This window comes from Harpia harpyja, chromosome 14 (genome assembly GCF_026419915.1).
Source record: "Harpia harpyja isolate bHarHar1 chromosome 14, bHarHar1 primary haplotype, whole genome shotgun sequence".
NCBI classification, from domain to species: Eukaryota; Metazoa; Chordata; class Aves; order Accipitriformes; family Accipitridae; genus Harpia; species Harpia harpyja.
In genome coordinates, this window is record NC_068953.1 from 15320033 (window position 1) to 15346965 (window position 26933).

At 47.2% G+C, this 26933-nt stretch overlaps 2 protein-coding genes across 14 annotated transcripts in view; one reads left to right on the forward strand and one right to left on the reverse strand.

The window, feature by feature from the left end:
* MAP1A (microtubule associated protein 1A) overlaps positions 1–20323 on the forward strand; it is a 72638-nt gene extending 52315 nt beyond the window's left edge. For both annotated transcript variants that reach the window (XM_052808971.1, XM_052808972.1), the window contains 5 exons: positions 1740–1822; positions 2496–2636; positions 4385–13265; positions 15559–15791; positions 16738–20323. In XM_052808971.1, the coding sequence (XP_052664931.1) occupies positions 1740–1822; positions 2496–2636; positions 4385–13265; positions 15559–15791; positions 16738–16893 (9494 nt within the window). In that variant the 3' untranslated portion in view covers positions 16894–20323. The remainder of the gene's footprint in view (positions 1–1739; positions 1823–2495; positions 2637–4384; positions 13266–15558; positions 15792–16737) is intronic.
* A 4800-nt stretch (positions 20324–25123) lies between these two features.
* Positions 25124–26933, reverse strand: part of PPIP5K1 (diphosphoinositol pentakisphosphate kinase 1) — a 52252-nt gene continuing 50442 nt past the window's right edge. For all 12 annotated transcript variants that reach the window (XM_052808974.1, XM_052808976.1, XM_052808979.1 and 9 more), the window contains one exon: positions 25124–26921. In XM_052808974.1, coding sequence (XP_052664934.1) covers positions 26227–26921 — 695 coding nt within the window. In that variant the 3' untranslated portion in view covers positions 25124–26226. The remainder of the gene's footprint in view (positions 26922–26933) is intronic.

The window sequence follows — 26933 nt, forward strand, 5'->3', positions numbered from 1 at the left end:
GGCCCAGAACACTTCCTGGGCCTTCCTCATCTGCACCACCTGCCACCCTCCCACACTGCTCCCCACGGGCTCACTTGCAGCCTTCCTTCTTTGTGCAGGGGCTTGGTTCCCAGCCTCTCCCATCCATACACCACATCCCACATCAGCTGGCAGAAATGCCACTGAAGTCAGTGCAAGCATTTCCACTGCACAGTGATGGTTTTGTTTTAGTCTGGAGGGACCATTTTTAGACAAACTGAAAGAACACAAGTTCAGAAAGAAGCTAGAGATGCAGAATATAAATAGTTCTGCTGAGAGCTTAGAGCCGCTCTCATTTTGGGCTGAAAGTTGCCTTCTGGGCATATCTGTCTGGTTTATACTTAATTGCTGGCAGCCAGAGTAAAACATCCCAGTAAACTGAGTTTGATTAAAGCTATACTGGGTATTGGCCTTTTTCGGACTTCTTTGTTCTTGTGTCCTTTTGGTGTCTTTCTTTGAAATACCAGTTTGATAAAGCTATTTTAGAAGGATTGAGATCTGCCTAGAAAGAGAGCTGATGGGAGGTTGTGGAATAGAGAGGGTGGGAAGAACAACATTGTCAGAGAGCAACAGTTGTCTGGAAGATGAAAAATAGAAATAGATGCCCATTTTCAGTGAAGATCTGTGGCCCTCCAGTCTATATGAGGGGTTAAAGCCTATCAGAGATTTAAACCCTATAAATTATACATTCCAACAGTTAAGTTCTAAGTGCCTGGCTTGTAGAGTGGATATAATGTCCGCAGGTAGGTATTTGCAAAGACCAGAATCCAAAAAATTATGTGCTGCCTGCAATGTCAAGGGAAGTGCTGCAGGCAGGTCCTGTACATCATCCTGCTTCCCAGAGCTGTTTGACGTGGGTACACAATGATGGCTCTAGCCCCACCTTTCAGGATGGCAGGCAGTCACCACTGTTCTTTCTAATAAATTAATAGTGCCCAGGCATTATGTCAATATTTTGCCAAATGTCCATGTAATGCCCATGCCAAGGTGAGCACACAAAGTGCTTTTTGCACTACCAGGCTCTTGTTTGCTCTTATTTGGCTCTTTCTTTTTTGCCTAAATATATAGAGAGAGCAGATTCCTGTCTGGGTGCCTGTTTGTGACTCTCACAGGAGAGAGACAGGAGAACAAGCATTCTTCTACAACAATCTAGGTGGTTCCCATAGCAGCAGTTTACCTCTAGGGGTGCACATTTGGATTGAAGAAAAACACTTCAGAGGAGAAAAAACTTATTAAGAATGATAAGAGATTCGTTATTAGTGCTGCACCACTCTAATGAAGGGTGAGTTAGCATGCACCAGCTGGCTCACAAAGCCTTGTGGTGACTAAGGCTTGGACAACATCCAGAGATACCTCTCCATGGTAGCTGCAATGAGGCAAGATACTTCTGTCTGGAGGGGATAATTGGTCTGTACCAGCGTTTGCGGGGCACAGCTGTCTGGCACAAGTGGGCAGCTTGATATGCCTGGCACTGTGGACTTCAGAACATGTTGGAGTTGATTTGCAAATTGTGCTGATCCAGAACTAGGATTTTTTCCCTTGTTACTGAAAAGAGTTTGCTTTGTTCTATGAGATCTGGGTATTAAATTGGGTCTAAAATGCAAGCTGAAGCCTTGCAATCACAGCCATGCTGAAGTGGAATTTTTGAGGCTAAAACATCAGTAGGCAGATACTGTCTTATCGGCTTCTCCCATCCTGTCTAATCTCTTGCCTCTCCCCAGGCCAAAGAACCCTCCATCACCGGAGTGATACCCTGGAGACAGTGATCCTGGTAAATCCCAATGTGGACAGCATCGTGTCTGAGGTAAGGACCAGATGCCAGCAGGTTTTCTCTACATCAGCTCTCCTGCCCTTGCTTGACATAGAGGTCATGATCATCACACTTTGTACCTTCTGGAGAGTTTGAACATGCTGCCATTCTGCTGCAAGGTGTGGTGAAGTGGCCAGGTGTTCTGGTCTTGCCAACAAGGTATATGCAGTAACCAGTATTCTGTGACAGAATTTACTGCCAGACAAAGAAACACATGAGAGTGTATGGTTTCTTGTGTGCTAGCCCTTTAGGAATGAGCTGCCTCCCGGAAGAGTTAGTGCCTTAGAATTGCCCGATTTTATGGATTTCTCAGGAGCTTGTAGAGTTTCCTAGCAAACAAGGTGGAGGTCTTCTGAACCTCAAGCATTCTAGTTTGATGAGAGTCTAAATGTGCCAACCTCTTACATGGCAGTGTAACACCAAACATTTTCTCTTAGCATTGGCCTACTTTCTCAATGTGAATTATGATGTGACACAGAGCTGTGTTGGGCAGGCAGTAGCAGTGTCTTCCCTCTTCAATAACCTACTCTCTTGTATGTAGAAAACTTATGTTTTGGCTATTTGTGAATAATGCATAAGTATTGCCTGTCCATGTGATTGGGTTTCTGGGTGCTGGTGAGGAATACAGGTAACTTTTTGACTGCAACACTCTGTCTCATGGTAACAGGTCCGTTCACTGGTGTGTGATTCATCAGCCCACAAGCTACTGATCTTCTGTGGTCAGAGCTCAGACCAGGAAGGAGACTTGATCCTGCAGACAGGGACCTTCACTTACCAGAAGTTTGCTGAGATACTTTCAGACCCAGAGGTGAGTATGAGCAGTAAGCCAGCATGTCCCTGCTGTTCACAGAGTCCATGACAGAGCAATGCAGTCCGCACCGCTCCTTCAGGTGGCAGATCCATGGAGGGATGGGCTTCAAATCCAGCAAAAAATTGCACACCATAAATAATTCATGCTATAGTCTTGGGCATCTTGCTTTAACTTCCTGGCTTAAGTTTTCCAAGGTGGCAAGCGTGGGTGATTCCACCTTTAGGTACTCAGCTTGAAATAACCTTCCAGACTGGCTCTGCAGTGGGCAGACACTCAAAATTTCTTAAAGCAGGTCTTAAAATATCTGTGGGCAGCTTCCAAAAAACAGCCAACAGAGGCCATCATCACTCTAGTAAATGTGGATATTTCTCTTCATTTCACAATCAGCCCAGCAAGTATAAGCTGTTCACAAGGTTCAGTGTTCATTAGGGGTGTGTAAAGATTACAAGGGGATGAATAAATGCTGATTAAGTAACTACATGATGATTAAATAACTACAAATGTCATTATTTAATTGTAGAATTGCAGAATCATCCAGGTTGGAAGGGCACTTGAGAGGTCTGTAGCCCAACCTCCCGCACAGGGCAGGGTCAGCACTGAATTTAGACAAGATTGCTCAGGGCTTTGTCCAGTGGGGTCTTGAAAACCTTATAGGACATCTCTGAACCTCTGCTGCAATGCTAATTATCTTAGCTAGGTGTACTATAGCTTTCCTCAGAGGCTTTAAACTCTTTCTTTTGGTGCTTGTTGCCAATACAGATATGCTGCTTCAGTTTTTGATAAGACCTACTTCCACTGATCATTGTGTGCCAGATGTTTAGAATGTCTCCATCTGACTGAATGTACAGTTGCTGCAGGAATGGCTGGGTGGTATTTTGACAATTGATATCATTGTTGCTGTAATTACATAGCAAATCTGCCCACCTTCATTTATTTTAGGCTGATTGTTCTCATTTATTTCTGGTACCCATTTATTTGGACATTAACTAGTCAATTAAGGGCTGTATAAGCAGGAGAACACAGTGTAAAGAAGTGTACTAATCTCACTCCAGATACTTAGGAAGTCCAAGGTTTAATGCTTCTTTGCTTGGGATATGTTCAGCATAGCTCTAAGGAGCCTTGGAAATTATATTGACCTTAGTTCTATTTATTAGTCATGTAGCATGTCCCCAACCCTGTATGTATATCAGAGATGGAGTCACGACTTTCAAAATAGGTCCCAGGAAAGAAAATAAATCTGAATAAAAAAGAAAGTCCTATGGCACTAAAACTGCACAAAGTGCTATGTGATCATTCACTAGCCGATGAGCGAGGATAAGTTCAGACAATGATGCTTAGCACTGAAAAGGGTATCTCAGGGTTAGAAATCACAAATCCAACAGAAACAGCTGCTTTTGAGCCCAAGCCAGGGACTGATATCACAGGTTAAATAGGAAGAAGTAAGGAAAGAGGACAAGGCAGTTCCTGTTTTCATTTCTTTCCTGAGGTCTTGTCACCATGCATTCCCAACAGTCAGGAAGCATAACAGCCCATCAATGTTAAGAATTTCAAAAGAGAGCAGAACATGGCCCCATGCATCTATTTGCAACGGGCTTTTGGACTATTTAATCTATCCCCAATGTTTCCTGTCAGTAAAGTGCTCATGGCATTTTCAGTATTTCTGCATTAACTGGCTAATTTTTTTAAGTGCTGAATTGGTCTCAGAGCTCTATTTGACCTTTATTTGTCTGTGCTTGTCTCATTAGGTCACCCAGATTCTTAGCAACACTGATTCAGATATCAAGGCCTCCCTTACTGTGTCGTGCTTGGGAGAAGGAGACTGGAGCAACCTTGGGCATCCTCGATTTCAGGAAATTATTAATCTGAAACTGAATCCTGATCCAGTTCTGCCAGAAATGGATGGGGTGTCTGAGTTTGCAGAATACGTCTCTGAGACAGTTGACGTGCCATCTCCATTTGATCTCCTGGAGCCACCCACTTCAGGGGGCTTTTTGAAGCTTTCCAAACCCTGCTGCTACATATTCCCTGGTGGAAGAGGTGATTCTGCTCTCTTTGCTGTCAATGGGTTTAACATCCTTGTGGATGGTGGCTCTGACAGGAAATCTTGCTTCTGGAAGCTTGTAAGGCACCTGGATAGGATTGACTCAATCCTGCTCACCCACATTGGTGCAGACAACCTACCTGGCATCAATGGGCTGCTGCAGAGGAAAGTTGCTGAGCAAGAGGAGGAACAATCCCAGGGCTCTACCAACTACAGTGACTGGATGAAGAACCTAATTTCTCCTGAGCTAGGGGTGGTTTTTTTTAATGTTCCTGAAAAACTGAAGATGCCTGAATCGTCCATGAAAGTAAAGAGGAGCATCGAAGAAGCTTGTCTGACACTGCAGTATCTCAACAGACTAGGCATTAAATCAGAGCCTCTCTACAGGGTGGTGAGCAGTACCATTGAACCTATCACACTCTTCCACAAAATGGGAGTGGGTAAGCTGGACATGTATATACTGAATCCTGTCAAGGACAGTAAAGAAATGCAGTTTCTAATGCAGAAATGGGCTGGTAATAGTAAAGCAAAAACTGGCATAATTCTCGCAAGTGGGAAAGAAGGTGAAATTTCTGTTCCCTATCTCACATCCATCACAGCCCTAGTGGTATGGCTTCCAGCTAGCCCAACAGAGAAAATTGTAAGGGTTTTGTTTCCTGGAAATGCTCCTCAAAATAAGATACTGGAAGGTCTTGAGAAACTCAAGCATCTGGATTTTCTGAGGTACCCAGTGGCTACTCAGAAAGATATCACTTCTGGATTACCTCCACCTGTGCTGAAGCAGACCAAAATTAAACAAAGAACTGACAGTAAAGAGAGTCTTAAATCTTCCCCCAAGCCATCTGTGACAAAGCAAGCTAAGAAAGAAGAGGCAGTTGAGGAGGGGATTAAGGAGGTAAAACCAGAAGTCATAAAGGATACTAAAATTGAGAAAAAGGTTAAAGAACACTCAGAGAAAATTCCTGAGAAACCTGTTAAACATGAAAAGGTAAAGACAGAAACAAGTGATACTCTCAAAGCTGAGAAAAGAAAATTGTCAAAAGACAAGGTTGGAAAAAAGCATCTCAAAGAGAAAGTTTCCAAACTGGAGGAGAAGAAAGACAAAGAAAAGAAAGAGATTAAGAAGGAGAAAAAAGACTTAAAAAAAGATGATGGAAAGAAAGAGGAAAAAAAAGATTCAAAGAAAGAGGATAAAAAGAAAGAAACCAAACCAGAGCCCAAAAAAATTTCTAAACCAGACTTAAAACCATTTACCCCAGAAGTAAGAAAAACGTTATACAAGGCAAAAGTTCCAGGCAGACTCAAAACTGAGAAGATCAAAGTCAAACCTGAAAAGGAAGTACCTGCTGACTTGAAGACATCACCAATGGAGAAGGCACTTGTACAGGTGGAGCCAGGAGAGACTTCCATAGCTGAACAGAGGTTAGTCCTGTCTTCACCAGAAGATCTTACAAAGGACTTTGAGGAACTGAAGCACGAGGAGAAAGGGGCCTTGCAGGTGACTCAGGAAATGTCTGATATTGAGGTTAGTGATAAGATTATGAGAGTACCTGAAACAGAGATAAAAGACTCTGCTGACATGATTGCTCAGAGTTGCCTTGAAGTGGATCTGATTTTGAAAACAAACATTCCTGATCAGGGAATAATTACTACTGATATGGAAGAAGAATCACCAGCAGAGGAAAAGGCAGTCCATCAGCTAGAACTGAGAGCAGGTCATGCTGAAGAAATAGAGGATGAAAGAACAACAATAGATGAAAATTATGACACGAGATACTGTGAGGGAAAAGCTGAGCAGGACAAGGAAGTTCAGCTGGTTCCAGACAAAGAACAAGTACCATCACAGACAGACCCCTTAGCAAAGGGTGTTCAGTCATCAGCGTTCAGAGAGGAAGAAAAGGAGGAAGAGGAGAAAATCTCTTTGGACAGAAAACAGAGGGAAGCAGAAACAAAGACTTGTGAAAAGTATACTGAGGGGACAGAGGCACAGGAAGAGGGTGAGAAGGAAAAGAGAGAAGATGTGATAGAAAAGGCAGAACTGGAAGAAAAGGAAGAACAGCACATGAAGGCAGAGGAGAAGGTGGAAAAGAATAGAGACTTCTATGAGCTGAATCAGGATGAGAGGGAGGACAAAATATTTACCACTACAGAAAAGGAAAAAGATTTTAGTGACATGGTTGAGAAAAACAAGTTACTTGGAAAGGACGTAACAAAGGAAGAGTCATATCTGAGCAGTCTGCCAGTCCCAGCAGGAGCAACAGCAGAACATGTTTCATATATCCAAGATGAAACTATCCCAGGCTACTCAGAAACAGAGCAGACCATCTCTGATGAAGAAATACATGATGAACAGGAAGAGAGGATCCCACACTTGAAGTATGATGTCAATGCCTATGACATTTCTGTTCCTGACCACCCAGTCTCTTTTGAAGCAATACATGGAATACAGGCCATGCCTACTGCTGACCTTTCAGCCAAGGGCTATGCTGGCCAGGAGTCTGAAATCCTGGCATATCCTACAAACATTGTGGCAGCACCTCTAGCTGAGGAGGAACATATATCCTCTGCTACCTCCATTACAGAATGTGATAAGCTTTCATCTTTTGCAACTTCAGTAGCAGAAGATCAATCAGTTGCATCTATAACAGCACCACAAACAGAAGAGACTGGGAAAAGCTCTTTACTTCTAGACACAGTAAACAGCATGCCCTCCTCTCGGACTGAAGCAACCCAAGGTCTTGACTATGTTCCCTCTGCTGGCACAATCTCCCCCACATCATCCTTGGAGGAAGACAAATGTTTTAAATCTCCACCCCCTGAAGACTTCCATGCATTAGCAGAAGGAGAGAGAAAACTGGAAGCTCAAAAAAAGGATCCTAATGAAGAGGCAGAAGATGAAGAGGAAGAAGAAGATGGGACTCCAAATATTGAAATGCCTGAGAAACTCAGAGGGCATTACAATGCCCCCATGTTTGCTCATCAAGGAGGTCCTGATAATGTGTTAATCAGTGTTCCCACGGAAGTGGTGCAAACTTCTGGTCTGCCATTATCCACTGAAGAAACACCGCTTTCCCAGGTTGATTCTGCAGAGGCTGAAGAACGATGCATGAGTCCTGACGATAGTACAGTCAAAATGGCCTCTCCCACCCCATCTGGCCCCACTAGTGCAGGACACACACCTTTCCACCAGTCTCCAGTGGAGGAAAAACTAGAAACAGTAGACTCAGATCTATTTGAAAAACAAACAGATGCTGCTGCCAACAAATTGGAAAGCCAAACTTCTGTTGTGGTGAAGGGAGCCAAGGGTGAACCTCTCAAAGAAGATGAGCTATCTGCAGCTAAATACAGACATGAAAAAGAAGTGCCTGGACCTGTACAGCACAAGTTGGACTTGGGCAGTGACGTTCCAGTGTCTCCTGGGGAGGAGGTGCAGGAAGAACCAGTGGGCAAGGAGGAGCTGCCCTGGCTGTCCTACCACAAGCAGGACACAGTGGTGATAGGGGAGGAGGAGGAGGAGGAGCGTCCCATGCTGCCCCATCCCAGCACAGATGTGTTTCTGGAGCCAGAAAAAGAGCAAGGAACTAAAACCATGACAGAAAGTTTAATGGGATTTTCAAAACACTTGTCCTTTGAGCCATTCTCTACCACAGAAACATCCCTAGGAAATGTGGATCCTCCACAGTTCACAAGCCAAAGCAAATCTGAAAGTGACAAATCTTCACAATTTTCACCAGATGACACCAAATCACTTTCTTTTACAGAAGAAAGTATTGGTAAAGAAAAATCCTCAGATATTTCTGTTAAGGGAGTGACTACTGAAGAAGAAAAACTGCTGTATTTCACGGGAGACACCTCAGAAGAAGAAAAATCTTCTCATGTTTCCATTAAAGACATTTCTCCAGAAGAGACGAAATCCATTTCTCTCACTGAGAGTCCCAGCAAGGAAATCTCTTCAGACCTTTTTGTTAAAGGAATTTCTCCAGAAGACATAAAATCTCTTAGTTTCACAGAAGAGATACCTGCAAAAGAAAAAACTACGTCTGACTTCACTGACAAATTCCCTTCAGAAGCTGTGAAATCCATGGATTTTACAGATCAGAGCCCAGCTACATATGAAAAATCACTGAAAATTTCTGCCAAAGAATTCACGAAAGAAGTGTCAAAACCTTTTGCTTGCCCAGAAAGTAGCTCAGTTAAAGACACGTCACCCAGAGATACTTCAACTGAAGAAATGTCTCCAGATGACAGCAGTTTATTTTCTGCAACAGAAAAGGACCCACTTAGGGGAAGAACTGCAGGCTTGGACTCTCAGGAAGTATCTCCAGATGTGAAGGGCTTACACTTTACAGGCTCTAGCCCAACTGAGGATAAAACATCTTCACACATTTCTACTGAAGGTGTAAAATCTTGCAGGTTCAAGGAAGCTCAAGAAGAAAAATCTCCAGAAATGGAAGACTTTTACATGAAAGATTTAAGTTATGAGAAGAAAGTGTGGTTTCCAGAAGAGGTGGAGACCCCTGTTCAGGGAAGGCGGCAGAGATATGATAAAGAGAGAGAGAGCACATTCTTGGATGAGGTACCAGAATATGAAAAAAAATCCCTTCCTAAAATGGGAGAGGGGGAGATCCTATCTCCTGCAGTGCCTGGCAGTCACAGCTGGAGAAGAGCAGAAAGTGAAGCATGGGGTTCAGTGTATGGGTATCTTCAGGAAGGAAGAGACACTGGAAGAGGAGGGCAGTTACCCAAGGATGAGGAAGACGAGGATCTCTGTCATGCTGAAGACAAACCTGTGCTACTGCAAGCAGAAGCAGAATGTTTAAAGATGGAATCGTGTGATTACAAAGAAGACACACAGAAGAGTGCCAAACCTACATCAGAAACAAAGCAAGCAGAAATAGTTCCTGCTGACATCACTCTCCCAGAAAGAACACAAATGGAAGGTTCTTCTCTGTCTTCTCAATATGTCTCTGGTGAGGACAATCAGGCCAAAGCATTAACTGGAAACAAAGAAAGGCAAGAATTGTTGCTGACATCTAAACACGATTACTCCTACTTAGATGATGAGGAGAAAGCTGTCCTAGATATCTATGCAAAGTCACTAGACCAAGCACTGATGGCATCTCCCCTGTCTGTAACAGCTACCACTCTGGAAAAGGAGATTGACACAATACCAGAAACAGAAAGGCCTTACAAGTTAGATCAGTGCAAGCCACCTTTACGGGAAGAAGTCCCATCGAAAGACACAGAGAAGAAATCAGACATCAGTGGTTTGTATCAGAAAATAGACTGTAAATACAAGTCAGATAGAAAGCAAGAGGATGACTACAAATCCACTGAGGGTCTTTATGACTCTACAGGAAGAAAAGAGCAGATGGCAGCAGCATCTACTCTGTTGCAATCTACAAGACCAGCAGAATATGAATATATAGCAGCATCCCCAGAAGAAAGTGCTGCAGTGTCAGGGCAGTGTACACACTCTCCTCTAGGACAAGGCCCTTGTCAAAAAAGCAGTGCTGCCATGGGCCATGCTGAGGCTGTGGGTTCTGCCGGCCGTGTGGCATATCCTCCAGAGACCTATTCCAGGAGCTCCCCTGAGCCTTATTACTATGAGGAAGGGGTCTGCAGACCCAGAGGTGATGACAGTTCTACAAGACAAGAGCAAGAAGAGAGAGAACCAACTCCCTACCCTGATGAAAGAAGTTTCAAGTATGCTGACATCTATGAGAAGATAATTGTGTCTGGAGTTGGACCCTCCCCCTTCACACCCAAGGGTGCAGACAGCCCAGGTCACACTGACAAGGTACCAGCAACAGCACTGCTCTCTCAAAAAGGTCAAAGTTTTCACGTCTCTGCAAAGGAAGAAGAGTCCTGCCTTTATACCTCTGCTGAGAAGGAGTTGTCATCGCCAGCATCCCCTAAAGATAAAGCAGATTCAGCCTTTGACTATACAGACATCCATGAAAGATACTTGCCCTTGTCTGAAACAGATAAGCCTAAGATATCGGAAGGACAGGAAGAACTGAAGGTGTCTTCTGCTTTGCCAGAAGAACTAGACTCTGAACTGCACCCATCATCCACAAGCACAGCATTTGCCTCTCCCACAGACATGACTGACACGTTTTATCAAGAAAAATCAGCTGCCTATATTGATGCTGCCTGTCCAGATGAGAACATCATTTTGTCTAGCCAGGAGCAGCCATCTCTGTCCCTGAAATCTGAAATCCCAAATCCCAAAGATACATACTATGAGAAAGCAGGTCGAGGGGAAGAAAGCATGAGTGACTCAGAGTTAGAAAAAGGCGCCAAGGAGAAATCTGAAAAGGAGTCTAAACTGCACAGCCCTGTTGAAGCTGCAGGCACAGTCTATGCACACATCTCAGCAATGGACGAGTTTCATGTATCAGAACCCCTTCTGGAAAGCAAGTGCCAGGAGTCCACTTCACACAGTTCTACTGCCTCTTCACCTTCCGATCCAGGGTGGAAAGAGGAATACGGAGGTATGAAAACTGCATCAGCCACTGTCGTGGGGACGTATGTTGCTGGCTACAGTGACCTGCCAGACATAGGCAGAGATGAGCAGGCTTCAGAAATGTGCCATTTAAGACAAGATTCTTCACAAAAGAGAGAGGTTGCTGAAAAATCCACAAAGGAGTCCCATTCCTGTGTAACAGATTATCCAAGTGCAGCAGTGGTCTCAGAATGCCAAGAGCAAGCCATATACTTGAAATCTGCTTCCGGAAGACAGAAGGAGGCATACAAAAAGGACCCAACAGTAGAAGGCAGATTGATGGATAGCTCTTCTGGATTTGAATGCTCCCTGCTAGGAAAGAGTGAAACATCCAGTATGTTCAGACATGAGCAAACATCAGCAAGCCATTTAGGGGATATCTCTCTTCCTTTAAAGGCTCCTTGTGCTTTGCTTTCAGACCAGGGGAAGAAAGATGAGTACTTGGAGGTTTCTGAGAAAATCAGCAGCCTTGAGTCATCTTTTACTAAATTCTCACCGCTAAGTCCATATGAAGAAGATAAGTTATTCTCCAAAGCTGTGGAAAGAAAGTCTGTGCCCCAACAGCAGCTGAAAGATGACTCTTCCAGCCTGTCAGAGGAGCCTTCATCTGAAGCTACCACTCCTGTCATATCAACTACAGCAGAAAGTTTCTACTCCCATATGCTTTCTACATACACGGGTGCAGGAGCGGAACCAGGTACCAGGAGTCTTTGGGATGTGTCTCCACAGATTTCCGATAATGCCATGAAAACACATACAGCTGAAACCAAAGACTTTGTGTTTGCTGAAGAACACGGTTCTCCATTCACAAGTGGCATGGGTGACAGCATCTCCCCATGCAGAAGGGAGTGCCAGAGTTTACAGCCCACACCATTCTCTGCAGAGAAACAACAGCAACCCTGTGTAAGCAGGCCAGAGCAGAAGGCACAATTTGCAGAACAGCTGATGACACTGACATCTCTCCCTGATGTGTTGACATCATTTCCTCATCATCAGCATGAAGATGAAACCACAGCCAATGGTCCAACAGAGGTGAGCACCAGTCTGCAAGCTTTCCAAAGTACATACCATGCAGCAGAGGCAAAAGATGAAAAAACGTGTCCTGATTCTGACAGCAGTTTTTCTCCATGCACAGGCAAAGAGGACACAGAGAGGCAGAGCCGTCCTTCCTCTCTGATGTCCCCTGAACACAGTTTCCAGCCCTTTTTCCCAGATGTGCAGAGGGGTGGAAAAACAGAGGACCACGGAGATGCTTCCCATGAGATGGAGCCACGTTTAGGAGGCAGTTTTGATTGTGGACAGAAATTTTCCTCATGTGAATACAAGCACAGGAAGGGAGAGCTCTCTCCCTCATTCATCAACCCGAGCCCTCATGAGCTCTCTGAAGATAGTGACCTCTCACAGGAGGATGGTCATCCTTCAGTGCAAGGAAGACCACCCCACACTGGTAGTAGCCCCATGCAAAGTGCCACAGTGGAGGAAACCCCTCCAACATCAGTGAGTGATTCTGGAACCTCCCAGTCAGACTCGGATGTCCCGCCTGAGACAGAAGAATGTCCGTCCATCACAGCAGATGCCAACATGGACTCGGATGAAGATGCCGATTTCCTCCCAGTGGACAAAGCTGTTGGGAATGCTCATCATGCCAGTTCTAGGTCCAGCCATGATCCTCAGCCTGTTCCAATGGTAGATCCCCATCCCCATCCTCCTCACCCTGATGTCTGCATGGTAGACCCTGATATGTTGGTAAATGAACAAAGCATGAGCAGAACTGATAAAATTTCCAAGAAAGACATAAAAGAAAAGAACAAAGGTGTGAGGAAGCCTTTGAGCAAACCTAAATCTTCCTCGCCTGCCCGGAAATTAGATGTGAAAGGGAAACGATCACCCACTCCTGTGAAACAGCCATCAGACAAATCTCCAAAATCTGTCACTGCCAAAAAAGAAAGAGATGGAGGAGAGAAGCCCAAACCACGTAATGCACTGGTACAGCCTCCTCACACAGAGGATGAGTTATCCCGGAGTAGTCACAGCAACCCTGGCAAGAGCCTTGTTAATGGCATCAAAACAAACCCTGGTAAGAAATTCTTCCTTAAGCATGCATTTTTCTCTTCAGGTTCAACAGAGAAAAAGCGCTGGGTTAAATGTAGAACAGAGAATAGGACTTCCCAGTCAGGCATAAAAAGTTATAAGCAGCGATAAGGTAGAGAGGTTGTCACACAAATCACTTAAAAAGATCAAAGCCATGAGGAAAACTCTCAACCTTTGTAGAGCTGAATGCAACCACCTCTGAAGAGAGACAGACCTGTGAGACCTAATTTAGAACTTTATAGGCCAAGATTCAGTTCCACCCAGGGGCTACATCTGTGGAGGGACAGTAGGTATTTAGAGGTGGGTGCTGTCAAAGAAATGCCAGCATTTGAAGGACAAAATATGTGTGTGTTTTAAAAAGAGCTGGCAACCTCTCAGCCTATGAGTGGAGTAAGTGCATTGCGCTGGACTGGGATAAAGCTGTCACTTAGAATAACAGGACACCGCCATGGTCAGATATGTCCTTTCCTCTGAAATGTTAAGCAGAGATGGGATGGGAACAGCTCCCGCATCTGAGTACCACACACAGGGCACTGAAGAGGCAGTCTGATTGTTGGAAACTAAGGTCTTTTCTTTTTCCTAAATAAAGGTGTGAAAGAGGGACTTGGCCTCAAGCATCTGTACAGCCGGTGGCCTCTTGCTAAGTGTTCACACAGAGACCAGTGCTCTACTGGTATCCTACCAGATGATATCAGTATTAGGTGGTACAGTATTGCATCATCACTATGTCTGTGCTGAGACCCCATAGTGCCAGGCACTTTACAGACACAGAGCAAATCTTAATCCTTTGCTCCAGATCATTGATGCTGAGTATGAGACAAGAGCCAGCAGGTGGGCAGTGCCGGGGAGAATGGAGAAACTGAAACATAGCTGAGGTGCTGTGGTCTCAGCAGATGCCCATTGCAGACACTGTGGCAAAGAGAGGGTGTAGGAGAAGTGGGGGAAGGTTTGCAGAGGCACTACAGGGAGCTCCTCTTGAGCGAGAGCAGCTGAAGGGGAAGACCTGAAAAGAGCCCCTGTGTGTGTGTGTTGCAAATACAGCTCAGGTGAGGCAAATCAGTGTCACTGACAGATAGCATCAGTGACAGCAAGGGCAATGGACAGGCCAAGCAGTTGATGCAGGGGCTGCTCAGTGTAACGGGAAGCGAGAGGAAAGCAGCAGCTGGAGCAATGAGGTGGTCGTAGTGCCAGGCCAGAGAGGGCTCTGCAAAGGAATGTGGACTGAGCAGGGGCTGAGCCAGCTGATGTTCATGAACAGCTGACAAGCAAATAGGGTACAGTCAAGAGAGAGCCTGTGCCAGGTATTAGCAGAGTGTCTGTGCAGAATGGTCATGTCTTAGAGGCGCTGCACAGAAAGGACTGGCAAGATGCAGTGCTTGGATATGTGAGTCTGAAGGGAGGGTTGAGACAAAGATAGAGGATGTAGAGGTTGTGCGTGGAGCAGTGCTGTGAGTTGCCCAAATAACTTGGGATGAGGACTAGACATCTGTAAGACTGGCTGAGACAGGTAGGGATTTTTTGTTTGTGTAGCAGCTAGGCAGCACAACAAGTTGTCCACGCTAGTAGTTAGTGGCTTTTTTCTCACAGAAGAGACTACCCAGAGATAGTATATGGAAGGAAAAAGAGGACAGAGGCCTCTGATTCCACAGAGAGCAGGAGGGAGAGAAGAGACAGTCCTTCTATAGGTTGTGTGTGAATATATATGCATATATATTGCTGAGTAAAACAGTTCTTGTTTGACCATCTCTCATCTCGTAAAAGGTTGACAAAAAAGGTACCAAAGGTTGACAGGAAAGAGCAATAGAGTCCTTGGAATAGCAGCAATTCACAGGGATGGCAGAAAGCTGGCATGGAGCTTCCAGAAAGACTACTGTAATACCCTAGGATACCATATAAAGGCCATCAGAACAGGTTTCTTTAGCCAATGTAGGTTATTAAACAACAAAAATTAGGACTAAATATTGTTTGGGATGACAACCCTGCAAAAGCTAATAATGGAGATTTTTTTATTCCCTTCCCCAGGAAATGCTTCTGAGCCTAAAGCCTTCCAGTCCTTCCCCAAAGAACAGCAGAACTCCCTTTCCCTCCCAAGAGCTGTGACAGCATTGGCCCAGAAACGCACCCAGGTCACCTCTGAGCAGCAGAGCCTGGATAAATCTTACCTTTGTTGCTGCAGCTGCAGGGAAAAACCTTTCTGGAACTCAAGTCCTTCACTGTTAATTTGAATGTTTGTCTTTTCCAGAAGCATTTTGATAGCTTCTGTTCTCTTTTTTCCAAAGCTTCCAATAGTCCTAAGAGCAGTTTGCCTGTGCCCATGGGTCCACCTGTCTATGTGGACTTGGCATACATCCCCAACCATTGCAGTGGAAAGAACACAGATCCGGAGTTCTTCAAGCGGGTTCGAGCATCATATTATGTTGTGAGTGGGAATGATGCAGCCAATGGAGAACCAAGCCGTGCAGTGTTGGATGCACTCCTGGAAGGGAAGTCTCAGTGGGGGGAGAACCTGCAGGTAGGTCATGGAAATGCCAAGGAGTGTGTGTAATGTTCCTTGTGTCACAAGGGCTGGGGAGGTGTGTGTCACAAACATACCCAGAGGGAGTGCACTGAGGAAGCAAATGGTACTGGGCACGTCCTGTTCTGCAGTCTTAGAAAACTAACTGTTTGTACCTATGAGGAGGAGGAGGAGACCTGCAAAATGGTATGAGTGGAAGCAGGTATGTCCTCCTTTCCACATCCTTCTGAGGGGAGGAAGCATTTAGAGATCATACACTCCTTATCTTCTGCAGGACGAACCTATCCTCAAGAAAAACCAAGCACCATCACGGTCTGAATTTTCATCACAGCATCCCACACCCAGTAGCATTTGTTGCTAGCCTTGCTTGCTGAAGATCTGATAGCAACTTTTTATTGGTGCTTTTAAACCAGAGTGTTCTTACACATAGTTCTTGCTTAGTCAGGTTTGCAGGACATCCTGGGTGGGCAGTCTTTCTGAAGACAGGTACAAGAAAGTGTGTATGTTCTTTCAGATGAAGCAGCCTCAGATTTCAAGGTCCTGGAGTTGCACATCAGGTCAATAGGCATATAAAATCTAATATCAGACCATTAACAGTGACATTCTCAGCATTATTCCTTTTCATACTGAGGGATCTTTCTAAGGCTGTTTCTGGAGTTCCACAGAGAGATGCTCTCCCCTGCACTGCAGCCATTTTCATCATTATGGTGCTAGTACTGCCAGTTTGCAGCCAGCTCAGAGCACCATTGTACTGGTACTGCATAAAATAAAGCACCAGCTCTGCCTTAGAGAACCTGACATCTGAAAGACATTAAATAGAACAAGCAGTACCAAGGGTACAGTGTTCCAAAATTAATGGGAATTTTTAGCCTCAGCTCCTATGGGTATTGTTTGTCACTGCAGTTGTTCTCAGACAATCATCCCTGCTGCTTTCTTTTCCCAGGTGACATTGATCCCAACACATGATACTGAGGTGACACGAGAATGGTACCAACAGACGCATGAGAAACAGCAGGAGCTAAACATCATGGTATTGGCAAGCAGCAGCACTGTTGTGATGCAGGATGAATCTTTTCCAGCCTGTAAGATCGAATTCTAAATCTCCCACACTTTGCGTTCATCCATTGACTCTCCAATCACCGATGCAACATCAGAGACACCATCTAATCACAGTCCAGTTCTTCTCTGGTTTAGTCCTCTACATGGTTCCCATTTGTCAGGCAATCGGGTATCCATCTAGCTCAGCACTGGATGCCATGAGAAAGAAGTGCAGGGCTCTGTAATATTCTGGACTGAGCTAAGAGTTTGTGCAAGAGCAGTTGCAGGCCAGGGGCACTTTCACTTTCCCTGCTTTATTCTGCTGCCTGTACAGTTTCTGTATACTATCTTGGCTGCCTTGCTGCTGTGAGAGCTTGTTCTACTCTCTTCCTGGCTGCCTTGCCATTTAACTTGTAGCACCATGAACCTCGTCTTTCTGGTGAGGGCTGAAGTGCTGCTGCTGCATGTAGACAGTGCATGGGGAGCAGGGGGGCAGAGAAGAAAACTAACTTGCAAAGAAAACGCACTTAGGAGATGAGGGAAGGCAAAACCCTCCAACTGTAGCATGACAGTGAAGGTCATTCTTCCATCTTCCATCCTGAACATACACATGGTGTTCTGAGCAAGGGGACCTGTACTCAAACTAGGCAGGACCAACATTTGCCAGCTCTGCAGGTTTCTGTCCCAAATGTTTGGTTGCAGCATCCTGCAACACCTGCTCACTATGCTCAAGGAGCTGGGATGAAGGACACATTTGTTTGGGGGTGGCAGTGGGACGGGAGAGTTCAGCCTGTTGTTCTTTGCTACAAAGAGCACATTCCTAACCTGCTAACTTGAGCTTTGCACACACAGAGTGGCCAACTTACTCCTGCACATCAGCAGTGTGACAGTAGGAGGCACGGAGGGGCTGTTGCCTGAACAGTCACACAAAAAGAGTATCCAAACGCACAACTACAGCCCCTTCTAAAGCAGAAGGGCTGAAACAACCCTGGCCGCTGTTGGCCTAAGATGTACGAGAAACCTCCCTGTCCTTGTAAACCAAAGGCTTTCTTGAGGATTGTGGTGAGGCAGCTGAGCAACCTGCATGCCATACTGAGAGAGGCTAGCGTCTGGCTGGTGTAGCTGATGTGTGCCAGCTTTGCAAGCAGCAGCAGTTTCTTCGCTGCCTGTATGCCAGCAGTCCAAGCCTCTTAGCTGTGTTCAAGCTTTTTGTTGTCCCCCCAAAGTGTCCAGGATGTGGGGAATAGAACCTGTGGTGTGAGGAAGGAGAACCCCCTTCCCAAAACACTCGGGGAAAGTAGTTTAGTAATTGTAGTTGCTCTTGGTTCCTCCACACCTGTGGCAGGGACATGCAGACTCTTGTTGCCAGCATAGGTGAGGTGCTGTCAAAACTGTGCTGTCCACACCTTGCAGCTCGCAGCCAGTTGCTAGCACACCTATTGTGGGCATGCATATGTCCTTGCTCTCTCGCTGTCCTGGCAGAAGCGTAGTTGTATGCCGTGAGTGCATCATCATTGCTACTGAACAGTCACCCAGAGCCTCCTTGGCATGCAAGCCCATTCCAGCTGTGGGGCTCCCAGCCCCTGCAGGGAGAGCTGTTCCAGGAGTGTTAGTGCTCAGGTGCACTGAGCCTGCAGCACCAGTGAGCCTTTGCCACATCTGAGAGCATTGCAAGAGGGTGTTATCACAAGGATGGCTTTTATCTTTCTGTAAGACAAAGAGAGTGGCAGTAGGGTGTGCTCTGGGGAAGGAGAGAAGAGATAGAAAGCAATGCTGCAAGGCGTGACATGCAACTGAAAGGTATTTCCATCTGCTGTGTCACCCACTGTGCTTGGCCCTGAGCCGAGGTGTGACTCCATCATAAGCATCCTAGGACCCTGTATTGTGCTTGCCTGGGACACTTCAGTCCCAGTGCTAGTTTTCTGGCAGCTGACATAAAGAAAATGCTGCTTAGAAACCTGCTCCTAGGACTAAAATGGAGTTTCTAGGGAAATGGTTTATTTTGCATTTAATTTATATATTTATTTTTGGATGTTAAGCTGCATTTTGTGTGGATTTAATATTTTAATTTATACATGTTAACATGAAACCACGTGCTCTTAGTGTCAGTTCAGAGGTTTCTCAGTACGAATACTTAGATGCTGCAATTTAAACAACAACATAAAAAGACCATAAAGAACTTGCTGGCAGCAAGAGGGGTCTCTGCTTGCAGCCTGCAAGGCTGTGTCTAAAACCCAGCAGCTGCAGGACAAAGCCTGAGGCTAGCAGCCCCTCCCCTAGGAGCAGCCAGCCCTTTTGACGCAGCCCTTGTTAGGAGCATGTGAGTTTACTCAGGGATTTAGCAAATCCCTGCCCTGTGCTGTATTCATTTTAACCATGGAATCACGGTGTGTCTGCCAGAAGAATAAATGTCATTCTCTGTAACCCGATGGGATCAGCGTCCATGAATGTTGGTTGAGGCAAGCAATCGCAGGCAGTAACACACCTGCTCCTGCTTCCCCCAGGCACTGCTGGGGGGGGGTTGCTTTCAGTGGTTTGGGGAGATCCTGGCTCACCTGCCAATGGGACTGGCTGCCAACCAGTGCAGGTGCAGGATGCCAGACACTAGAGGAACAAATGTGACCCTCATTGACTGGATCCCTGGATCCCTAAGCGTGGCTAGGTGTAAAAGCTAATGCACTAACTTTAGATAGACCCACACATGAATGTTTTCTCAATTTTAAACTTGAAGCAATTCTGACTAAGCAGCAGTAATAGTGAGGCTTTGCAAGGTGCCTGCATCCTCCAGGCAGGAGTGCGGTCATTGGCATGTGTTCCAGTAAAAACACCTGCCCTCTGCGTGCTGTGCTCCTGCACTCCGCAGCTATGCTGCTTCGACAGCTTTATCCTACGCAAGTTCGTTTCCCTGTCCTCAAGGCTCCACCCTTTTTTTTAGTATTTTGTGGCAGTCTGTTCTGCCTTCAGCTTCTCTCCCTCCCTCTCCATCTTCCTCCCCTCGTCCTCCCTCCCCTCCCTTCTCCCACGCCCCGTCTTAAAAAACTATGGGGAAAAAGACTTGTAAAAATGCCACTTTGTAAAGAGTCTGACCCTGCTTGGCCTGCAGGAGCCAGCAGAACCCATCCAGAGCCAGAAGTAATACAACACTATAGAGAGAAACAGTTAAACTCTGCTTTTGCTTGTTTCTGCATGTGGGCAACAACGCGTAACCTTCCTGTATGTAATAGATACAAAATACTGTTTTAAACCTATAATTAAAAAAGTGAACGTCTTAACTGTATTGAAATGGCAACTTGTGCTCCTAGCTTCTTCTATGCTAAATGTTTTAAGAACAGAGCCCTGATTCTTTTCTTCAGCATCATGTTTCTATTTGAATTTAGTTCCTTGAGTTCTGTCCTTTTGCCCATTTCCATGTGAAATACTCTGTAACTAACTGCTGTCAAGAGAGGAGCCCAACACATTAATAATAAAGCCACATTAATTGCAAACAAGAACACTTCCAATGGTTTCAAACTGTTCTTTGAGTGAGTCCATACTGTAGGCAGGGAGCACACAGACACTGCTACCATACCTTCCCTCCAGTGCTGGCCAGCTGCCTCCCAGCCCATGAGTTCGGGTGAGCCATGGCTTTTCCACTAACACCGCACCTTCACTGGCAGCTGCCAAAACTTCCTGTGGCCCCAAGGAAGGGACACGCATATCAGGGACATAGAGCCTACCTGGGACACCCACCCCTCCTTCCCTGGCCCCAGCAGGGTGATTTACAGTTCCAGCTACCTCCCCTCCAGAGGACATTTCGCCTCCAAGGGCCCAGACACAGACACAGCTCCCGATGCTCCAGTGTGGAGCCCAGCACAGCCTGTCCTGCTGACACTGCAGCTCCACACAGTTCCTGAATCATGCTCTCTATTGTGGCCCCTCTGCCTGTCCCTCCACTTCTTGGGAATGGCAGCTCTGACCGGCACTGCTGGCATTCTTTGAACTGGAAACGACTCTGGTCCTGTGGGAGGCAGATCACTGCAGTGCTCGGCCAGGCACCGGCTGCCAGCCAGCCAGCCGGTGCACCTGCATGAGGGGCTCAGCTCAGCAGCTGTGGCCAGCCAGGCACTGATGGGGCATCACACGCTGCCTGTCCTTATTGCAGCGGTGGGCCTTTGTACCTCTGCAGAACTCCAAACCGACCTCAGAAGGGGAAGTACTTTATTTCAGCTCTTTTAGCTACTCATCAGAAAACTGGGACAGCAGCCCTCTGCCCTGCCTGTGCCGGATAGCAGTCAGGAGAGGCTGATGCCCAGTCAGCTCTGCTCCTGCCTGGGTGCCCTCAGGAGGAAACACAATGACACAGTTGAGTGCAAGGGAAAAGGAAAGCAGGTACTGGGCTACAACCCTCAGAAGAGGGGCCATCGTGACCACAAAGCAAACCACAGCTTGTGCAGCATGTAGTAGAGAGCTCAGGGCAGCTGCCAAAGCTGTTACTGACAGGGGAGGAACCCCAAACCGTTAGCATAAACCAGGAACTGTTTCCACAGCAGCTTTCCAGCTAAACAAGCATACAGATATGGCGATGCTCCTGTTAACTGTGAGGCTGTGACCATACATGCATCTTCCAAACATGTACAGTGTTGGGAGTCTTCAGCACCATCCTGCAGAGCAGAGCTCCCCAGCCAGCTGTTGAGATGGAGCATGCAGGCTGTGGTGAACACACCTACTACAAGCTGTTCTGCAGGAGGAGGGAGGCAAAATCAGGTTACTGTAGCAGAAAACACAAGCAGCAGCATGCAGGGAAGTGGTCTAAGTCACGTAAGCATGTCCTGAGGAAGCAATGCTCCTCCACCAATGAGCAGGAGTATGCTGAAGCTGGGAAGCTTTCAAGTGCCCATCAGACCTGTATAGAAGCATCAGTGATGATCCATTGGCAGGATCAGCTCAGACCTCCAAAGCAGGCCTTGGCTTTGCCAGGGCTACAGTTCAGCGACAAATTGGACTTCTCTCAACTCAAACAAGAGGCAAGCAGCAATCCTTCAAATTCCTGGGCCTATTGTTCCCCTGTGGCCAGCAAACAGAGCAGGCATCAGCTGGGCAGCACTGGAGCAAACAGTCCTGGACCACAGGAGGGGGGAAATGGAGCTCTCACACCAAGGACAGAAACCAGAAACCAGCTGTCCTCTACTGGTCAGCTGTGTCCATCACTTGCTGCGTAGGACTTGGGGAGATACGGGTTAGCAATTTGTGGGGAAATGGCATGGCTCTGAGAAACCAGAAGAACAGATAAGAAAAAGACAAGTCCCAGTAAGGCAATGACTTGGCCCTCCCTTTATCAGCTGCTTCAGTATTTGCAAACTGATGAGCCAGAGGAGTGTCCAAGGCAATAGCAGCAATATTGAGTTTGGTCAAGTAAACGATCAGGGCTGCCTGGACCTTGACACGGTAAAGGCCCAAAGCCTGCATATGCTGTACAACCTGGCAGTTTCTCCAGCTCCAAGGATTTTGCTCATACATGCTGACTAACAGAGGACCTGTCACTTTCCACAGCCTACAGGAGACATTGCCATACTCTAGCTACTTGGTATAGACAGTTGGTATTTCCTGCCTGTTCTGCCACATGACCTGGACCCATTTCTCTACACTCCTTTCTCATTGCACACAGTGACAATTCAGGTAAAGAGTTTTGCTTAGCTGCATCTGCCAGCTATTTGACAAGCCTGATCCAAACTATCCCAGCTACTGCAGGCAAAGTTTGTAGCTACACCCAGCCAGAGATGCAGGACCACGCAGCAGTCATTTGTCCATATCACTACTTATGCAGCCCAAAAGCATTTGAAAGTGCAGCTTATGCATCAGCATAGATTTGAGGAGCCAGAACTGGCTTTGACAGGATTAAGCCAAAAACAGGGGCTCCTACCATTGTATCCAGAAATTGTGCAATTGTCCTTTTCTTTTTTCCCTCTGTGACTCACAGCACTTCCTTACACCATCCTTCTGTTTGGAAAGGACTTTGTGATTAATCACTGCTGCTGCTAAGCCAAGAAAAACGTGGTAAAGATGCTGCCTAAGAGCAGTCAGTCAGTGCTCAGATTTCACAACACAGTCTGCAGGTGTTCATTTGGAAGTGTTAGAGCATCAGGAAAGACCTCAAACTTCTAGACAGAGGCAGCTATTAAGCAGCTCTTTTAAAATAAAGGGCACTGTCCCTTCTTGGCCTGCCTATCTAAGAGAGCAGACATAGACTAGAAGCCAGTTCCTGCACCACTGCAGGCAGCCCAGCTTTCTTCTTGGCTGTGGGATAGTATCTGCCTTTGAGTTCAGGCCATTTACTTCTGCAGCACAAGCACTACAGGACACAAGTGACCAGGCTGTCTCCCTGTTACTCTGCCCTGTATCAGGAAGCCCTCTGATCCTACAAACTATATAGAGAACAAAACTTCACAGAATTACCAGTATGCAAAGTAGCAATGCAGCCAGATAATTTATGGCTAGAGGAGGACTCCAGCAACCAAAAGATATATTCAGAAGCCAAAATTAGACACTACTTAGAATTTGTAGAAATATTCTCAATTTAGGGATATGGAAGTTTGTATTTTTCAACACAACAAAAACCCTTCCAGCCTGTCTCCTGGGCCTGATCTCTTACTGAGCTGTAGAGCCACAGCTGCTAGCTGCTTCCCAAGCATCATTCCCTTTTCATTTCCAGGTGAAGAAATGGGCTGAAGATTGGGAACATTATAAATAACAGTGGTTCTTGTGAGTGGCAGCAGTCTGCCCAGGAATTCAAGTACTGCAGCACTCAGCCATCCCTTCTTGCAGAACATGGCCTTCAGAGCCTCACAAGAAAGGCCACTTTTGTACTCAGATGACGTGGCACATCCTGCAGCAGCAGCTCTTGGGCAGTGCTCCCACAGCATTGTGCTGCCCTGCTAAGCCATGGAAGCACAAGGACACTGCAGCCAGTAGCTGCTTTCTGTGGGCATAAGGGCTTCCAACTACAACGTGCCCTCTGGGCTCCCCTGGCACACAGAGTCCAGTCTGCCTCCTGCCCTGCTTGGCAGTATGGCAGGAGGGCAGCTGGCACTGAGAGCAGCCCCTGGCCATTTTCTTGCAGCACAGGGGGAGCAGACAGGCAGGAGATCTGCCGGGCATTTGTACACAGTAAAGCCATCCCACCAGCAGGCTCCAGGGCCCTAGAAGCGATGAGCTCCCCCCTGTGTGGGGGCGAGCACCTGAAAGACAGGCCCTCACCCCACAAGACCCTGCTCTGTGACTTGCTCGTGCCACCACTGAAGGAGCCGTGCCCCTCTCAGCAATGACACCTTGCGGCAGGTGATGCTGGGTCCATCGGGGCAACGACCCTGCCCAGGCCTGGGCCACGGTCTCTGCTCCATGGGTGCAGAGGTGGGCACTGCCTCCCCCAGACAGAAACGCACAAATCCTGGCAGGAGACGCAGCTCTTGTGTCCGGCAGGGACCCTGCTGCTGGAGCAGCGGTGCTAGTGGTGGCAGGTGCCACGTACTACTGACCCTGGCAGGGTGTGGGCAGGATGGTGGGATCAGGGACATGGGCATTGCCTGAGGGGCGCAAGCGGGATCTAGTGCCGCTCAGCCTCCCGCATTCCTGCAGCTGGCTCTCGGGGCAGGGGAGGGCTGCAGGCCCATGGCCTCGGCCTGACAGGCACCAGCCAGGGTATCTGTTCTTCCAGGTCTTTAATGCAGGGTTGCCAATGAAAGCCAGAGAGCTTCCTTACAGCACAAGGCAGACCCTTCTCCCAGACACCGGCACACATCCTCAGGAGAGCAGGCTAGCGCAGCCCTGAGGAAGAGGGGGGACAGGCTTCCTCCTAGCACAGTGCTGCACTCGAGGCAGCTGTACGACTGCTGCATTTCAAGTGCAAGTAAACATGACCTTTCTTAAATACCCAAACTGGCAGCTAGGGATTATCAGGCATGAGGAGGAGGACACAGTACCCAGGATGTGCTTGGAACTGATGAGAAGGTGTGGACCAAGTGAAAGGAGCCGAACATGCTGCCCCAGCATCTTCATTCTACTGCAAACCACCCTGGGACCTGGGAAGCCAGGACCATTTCCCCAGTATGACCAGTTCTTCTGCGGAGGAAAAAAAGAGATGTCTGGCCTTCTTGAGCAAAGCCCCGTGTCTGTGCACTCACTTCAGTGTGACTTTCAGCCACAGTTCCTCTTCCAGGACAGCAGCAAACAAGCAGGGCTTGCTGTCCTGGGCACATGCAAGCTCTGGCACACACACACTGCTGCGCAAGTCAGCAACAGAGACAGAGAGACACCAGACCCACAGCATAGATTTACTGTGAATACACATCATCACAACACAGCGTGGAGATCTTTGGGCACAGCTTCACAAAAACACAGATCCTAGCTACAGACAAACACGCAGACTTGTCCATAAATACAGGAGGCGCAGGAGGCACAGCCCTGGCCTGCACTCAGGATGCGACAGGGACACCCGTGTCAATCTTGCCCTCAGGCTTGTGCTCACAAGTCATTTACATAAATATGTATTAAATACTTTTCATTTTATATATAATAAAGATTTCTCCTTATTGGTTTCTAATAATCCTGATTTGTTCAAATAGCAGTTTCTTTTAATTTCTGTCACCAAGACTTCAGAGCTGTACCCTGCCTGACCCTTGGGGACTAGAATAAAACCCGTGTGTGTCCTCCCTGCCCACCTCTCTCAGGCTGGATCCCCAGACTCCTGCCTGCCTGCCCCAGCCCAGCAGGAAAACATCCAAGTCCACATCAAAGAGATGTTTTCTTGCATGTGGCAGTCTTGAACCTGATCCCCTCATTACTGTCCTTCCCACACTCATTCAGAGTGCTTTCTGCTTCTCCTAGTCTTCCTGCCATGGACTCTGGACCTGTTCTTGGTGGCCAGTGGTGGGAATTGAGAGAGGAAGAAGGAAGGAGCAGAGAGGAGGTTGGTGGTTGTGATGGATCCAATTACTTTGGGCCCAGAATACCTTCCTCTGAAGGCTATGGGCCAAAAAAATCTCAAGGGAGCATCTGTCCGCTTTGGATTTACCACCCCAAAAGCCTTGGCCATACCAGTCCTCTAACTCTGCTGTCCCAGTGAGCATACAGCCCTTGGGACACCAATGCAGCCCTATGTCCCTGCTCCATGGAGGTGCCATGCCAGTACCAAGACTGCATTTGTTATTAATTTAACAAGGCAGATGGGGCATTGTCTCTTGCCGAATGGCAAAGAGCTGGCTTGTGGAGGAGCAGAGCAGACTCTTCCACACCCCAGAGTCCTGTGGCCTTGGGACATGGCTTGTTCTGTGCTGTGGACAGCCAGCTGCATGAGGTGCTGTGCAGGAAGCTGGGCTGCCTCCAGGCTAGAAGCGCTTGCAGTGTGCTGTCCAGTGAGCCACTAATTCTGCTGATCCTCCCAACACAGCGGCTGCAGCTCCTCCATGCTTTTCTCAGGAGGCAGTGGCTGCACCTGCTGCAGGTGACCAGTCAGAAGCTGGCCTGACAGAGCACTGTCCCCCAGCAGCTCCTCGCCCATATGCTCTGGGTCCAACACCTCTCCCAGCAGCTCCTCTTCACGGGGCACCAAGATCTCCTTGGACAGCCCTGACTGATCCAGGCCAGTCACTCCCCCTATATACCCCTCACCTGGCTTCTCTCTCTCCCCAGCCAGCCTTATATCAGACACTGCACCACACTTTGGGTTCCCTGTGTTACTTGGCTCTAACATTTCCCCAGCTGATTCTTCTTCATCCAGGTCCACCCTGCTCTTCTCCTCTGGGTTAGAGTTCTCCTCCACCAGCTCCTTCTTGCAGAGTTCCAGGACCTTGCCTGGCTCTGGCCCCTTATTCCAGGTCAGGGTCTCTGGGGCACTTAGCTCCACCACCGATAACCCAGACATGCCCACCTCCACATCAAGCCCTCTGCCTGGAGGCTGTCTCTCTTCTTGCTCAGGGGACTGGCTAGTCAGCTGCTCCTCACTTTTGGGGGGACTGATGGAAAGTTTCTCAGTGAAGCTGAAACGAGTGCAGTTGTCCACAGATGTTGGGGAGGATGGGCCTGCACTGGAGACAGTACTGGAGGGGCCACTGCTGTCTGCAAAGAGGA